Below are 3,582 nucleotides of genomic sequence, written 5' to 3'. Positions count from 1 at the left end.
TTTTAAGGTACAAAAGAATCTTTGGTGTTGAATTGATCAACATTGAAATCAATCAATAAATAAGGTCTCTGTTGTATTACTGTGTTGCAAAGTAGGTCGTAAATAATGACAAAACAATGCCATGTGGCAGAAGAAAAGTAATATTACGTTTACTGACTATAACTATATTATAACAATGGAAAAAGCTCAAAAAATGACAAAACGTCAGAAAAACTATGAAATGTTGAAGTGACCAAAATGTCAAGAAAAAAACCCCACAATGTTTTAAAAAAAACTTTAAAAACACAAGACAACACAAGTGTGCAGGGTTGCCAAGCTTTTAATGTTTCATATAGACATAATATTGATGATGTTTGACTCTGTGTGCAGATATGTTACCATGCGGGTGCTGAGACAGACCCAGACCAGAGGGACAGGCAGACTGACCGGTCTGATATTGACATCCTCCAGCGTTACATCACCCGCTGTTTACCTGGCCTGGTCCCAGAACCCGCTGTGGTGGAGAGCTGCATGTATACGGTCAGCATTATTATTATTATTTTTATTATTATTATGGTTCAAACCCCGAAGGGTACCTTATATGGCTACCTAGGCAAACAGTGTATGAATGTGTGTGAATGGTGCCTGTAAAATGTAAGAACCTTGAGTAGTCGACTAGTAACACGGAATATGAATGCAGTCCATTTATTATTTATTATTATTTTCTTTTCATTTCGTTTTTGGTCTCACTCTCTCTTTTCTATGTAAAATCAACTGTTAGCTTTCAGTCTATTTATTTCTGTTTTTTGTATTATCTAAGAAAAGGGGCTGGGAAAATACGATTTTGTCATCATCCAGCTCTTTTCTGATCTTGGATATGTAATGTTATATAGCAAAAGTAATGTAGTGTTCAATATGGTTTATTTAGTTATTTTATAACCTTTTCTTTAACCAGGAATATTCCCATTGAGATTCAGGATAACAAGGGAGTCCTGACCAAGACAGCAGCAAAAACATCTGCAGGTCATCGCTAGTGTTTCCGACACTTTGTAATTATTTACAGTTACTAGTTATTTTACCAATTACTGCACATAAATGAATTAGTTACAAAGGAAAGTAATATGTACGTTGCTTTTTAAATATCTGCTTGAGTTCTTATTAGGGCTGCACAAAATTTAGTTTCATTGTCTACATCGCGATGTGCAAATGCTCAATAGTCACATCGCAGGACGTTACAATGTTGATTCTAAAACTTTTCTGCTGCTTGATAGAAAAGTAAACTTTCACAATTCTCCTTTTACATGATTGTTACCAGCCGAGCCTTCCCCTTTCAGACAGGTAGCCATGTGGACAGCGTTTGTATGTGACGTAACATTAGTCCAACTGGGTTTGTTATGAGAAGTGAGGCTCCCGTGTGTAGCAGCAGCTGACACAGTGATGCCCATGCTTCTCCATGGGTAGGGAAGCTACAGTAGTCAGTATTTTATGTTTGCTGAAAAGTTAAACCAAATCGAATAATGCAATGTTATAATTAGGGGTGTCACAATTCTCCAAATCATTTTTGATTCTACGGTCACGGTTTGATTCGCTTCTCAATTTTCACATTTATATTTTTAAAGCAAAGGTTGCTATGCAATTTTTAGGCTAGACTTTTATGCAATATAATATCTGACCTTTGACCGCAATGTACCACTACATTGTCAAATTTAAAACATGTATTAACAACATAATGTAACAATAAATTAGCCTGGAAGTCAAGACCCAAATCTGAAAAATTAAGGGTCTGGCATTGAGTAATGACAGTCGCCCATCTTGAGGGGCAGCACCAAGTATGCATTTGAAAATCTTGACCAATCAACGACCAATCAAAACAACACATGGGATGACGTATCCGGAGCCCCATGCGCTTAGCTACCAGCGGAGCTAACTGGTAGATTAAACTGTCATCTGTTCAGCTCGCCTCTGGCCCCGCCTATATCAGATATACCGATGTGATTGGTGCAGCTCGGCTACAAGGGCATAGATAATGAGCAGCATTACTTGATGCCAGAGTAACTCACTGAGCAAATTCAAATTATGCTCTCACAAGATCGCTGGATTTCCAGGTTAACAATAACTTATATCTACACTCAATTGGAAACTTGGCAATTTTTCAATAAAGTGAAAAAAAAAAAGATTGCCGACAATGCCGAGGCAGGCGCTCACAGCACAGCGGTCAGCAGCTAAGCAGACAGAGCGCAGAGAGGATAGCGGCAGTCCGCTAACTTGTTGCTCTCTCTAATATAACAAACCTAAGCTGCTCTGTTTAGGGTACATGCAGGCTTTAATTCAACCGTGTGGTTATGTTGGAATTAGGCTATAAGCAGCTGCTAGGCTAATGTGCAATGGTAAACAAGTTCTGTTGAGGGTCCCCTGCATTTTGACTGGCTGTAATGTTGACCCGCAGCACTTTGACATGTTTTTTTTTTTCCGCTTGGCAGCAGAACTTGAAATGGGGCCGGGCAAGGCGCCAATTACAACTGTAATTGTTGGGGCTTTGTAAATTGTAGAGTGTGGTGGCGCCATTTGATGCTACCATCACCCTCCATTAGCATCCCAGTGACTGCCATTCATTTTGACGTCACTTTGACAGTGAATTACTTTAAATCTAAAGCATTTAAAGACTCTAATTATCCATTTTTTATTTTTAAAGAAACATGACAAAGTATAAAAGGCTCCGTTACCTTTAATCTTACGTTATGGCTCCGTAGCGGACGTTTTTGTAAAAATTGTGTCATAACCGTTGATTCCTCTACTGTGCGTCAGTCAGTCTGGATTTACATTAGCTGTTTAGCTTTAATTACTAATGTTACCTAGCATTTCAGTTAACAATATGTAGCCTGTGTCTATGTTATCTTCTTACATATACCTCCGCTCTCCGTCTCTGCAAGATTTGGAATTATTGAGATTTCTCTTGGCACAGCTACCAGAAGACTTACAACTTTCAGACAGGCTGCCAACATCACATCAATGTCTTCAAGCTCAGTTGTGTTAAGTGACACTTTAATGATGATTGATTGGTTCATGTAACTCATTGCACTGCCGTTGGGTGACGTTCTATCCTAACCTGGTAAAGATCTGGGGGAATAGGCTGTGTTTGTCTGGAATGATTATTAAGACAGTGTTAACATGGCATTGTTAGCCAAGAACAGTTGGGATCACTTCCCTGGCTTTATCTCAATTATTTTTGAATGTAACTAACTTGTACTCTAACTAATTCAATGTGAGTACACAAATGTTGAAATGACATTAAATGCCCGTCCCTTGTAGATGTCATGAATTAGCATGAAGCGAATGCTTACCTGTTCAGGAGGAAATTAGCCAACTCAGCGTCCTCTGGGCTCTAAGCTGTCTCCATCTTTTATATATCTCCAGAATTTACCGGCGGTTTATTACATCTCAGGTCACGCAGCTGTTTGGAATCACTGAGGTTTTTTCATGTCAGGTAGAATGAGTCTGTCCCCATTGTTTGTATGCTGCTTTCATGGTTGTATTAATGGGTTTACGTTTTTACAGGTAGGGGAGAGCCGGGACGATTGAAACGCGGGACGGATGAAACATTCC

At 39.1% G+C, this 3,582-nt stretch overlaps 1 protein-coding gene and 1 long non-coding RNA gene across 5 annotated transcripts in view; one reads left to right on the top strand and one right to left on the bottom strand.

Moving 5' to 3' along the window:
- LOC116695664 (uncharacterized) overlaps positions 1–3,582 on the bottom strand; it is an 813,105-nt gene that overhangs the window by 11,986 nt on the left and 797,537 nt on the right. The gene's annotated exons all lie outside the window — the stretch shown is intronic.
- LOC116695626 (peroxisomal sarcosine oxidase) overlaps positions 1–3,582 on the top strand; it is a 115,457-nt gene that overhangs the window by 32,224 nt on the left and 79,651 nt on the right. For 3 of the 4 annotated variants that reach the window (XR_004333504.1, XR_004333505.1, XM_032526033.1), the window contains exon 6: positions 370–519. Coding sequence is in view for 2 of the 4 variants with exons in the window: in XM_032526033.1 (XP_032381924.1) it covers positions 370–519 (150 nt within the window). In the remaining 2 variants the exon portion in view is untranslated. Of the gene's footprint in view, positions 1–369; positions 520–934; positions 1,036–3,582 lie in introns of those variants that run through there. The other variant, XM_032526034.1, reaches the window with a different exon arrangement.

This window comes from Etheostoma spectabile, chromosome 9, assembly GCF_008692095.1.
Source record: "Etheostoma spectabile isolate EspeVRDwgs_2016 chromosome 9, UIUC_Espe_1.0, whole genome shotgun sequence".
Classification (NCBI taxonomy): Eukaryota; Metazoa; Chordata; class Actinopteri; order Perciformes; family Percidae; genus Etheostoma; species Etheostoma spectabile.
The sequence above is the reverse complement of the archived record's forward strand: the minus strand, read 5'-3'. Positions and strand labels throughout refer to the sequence as shown.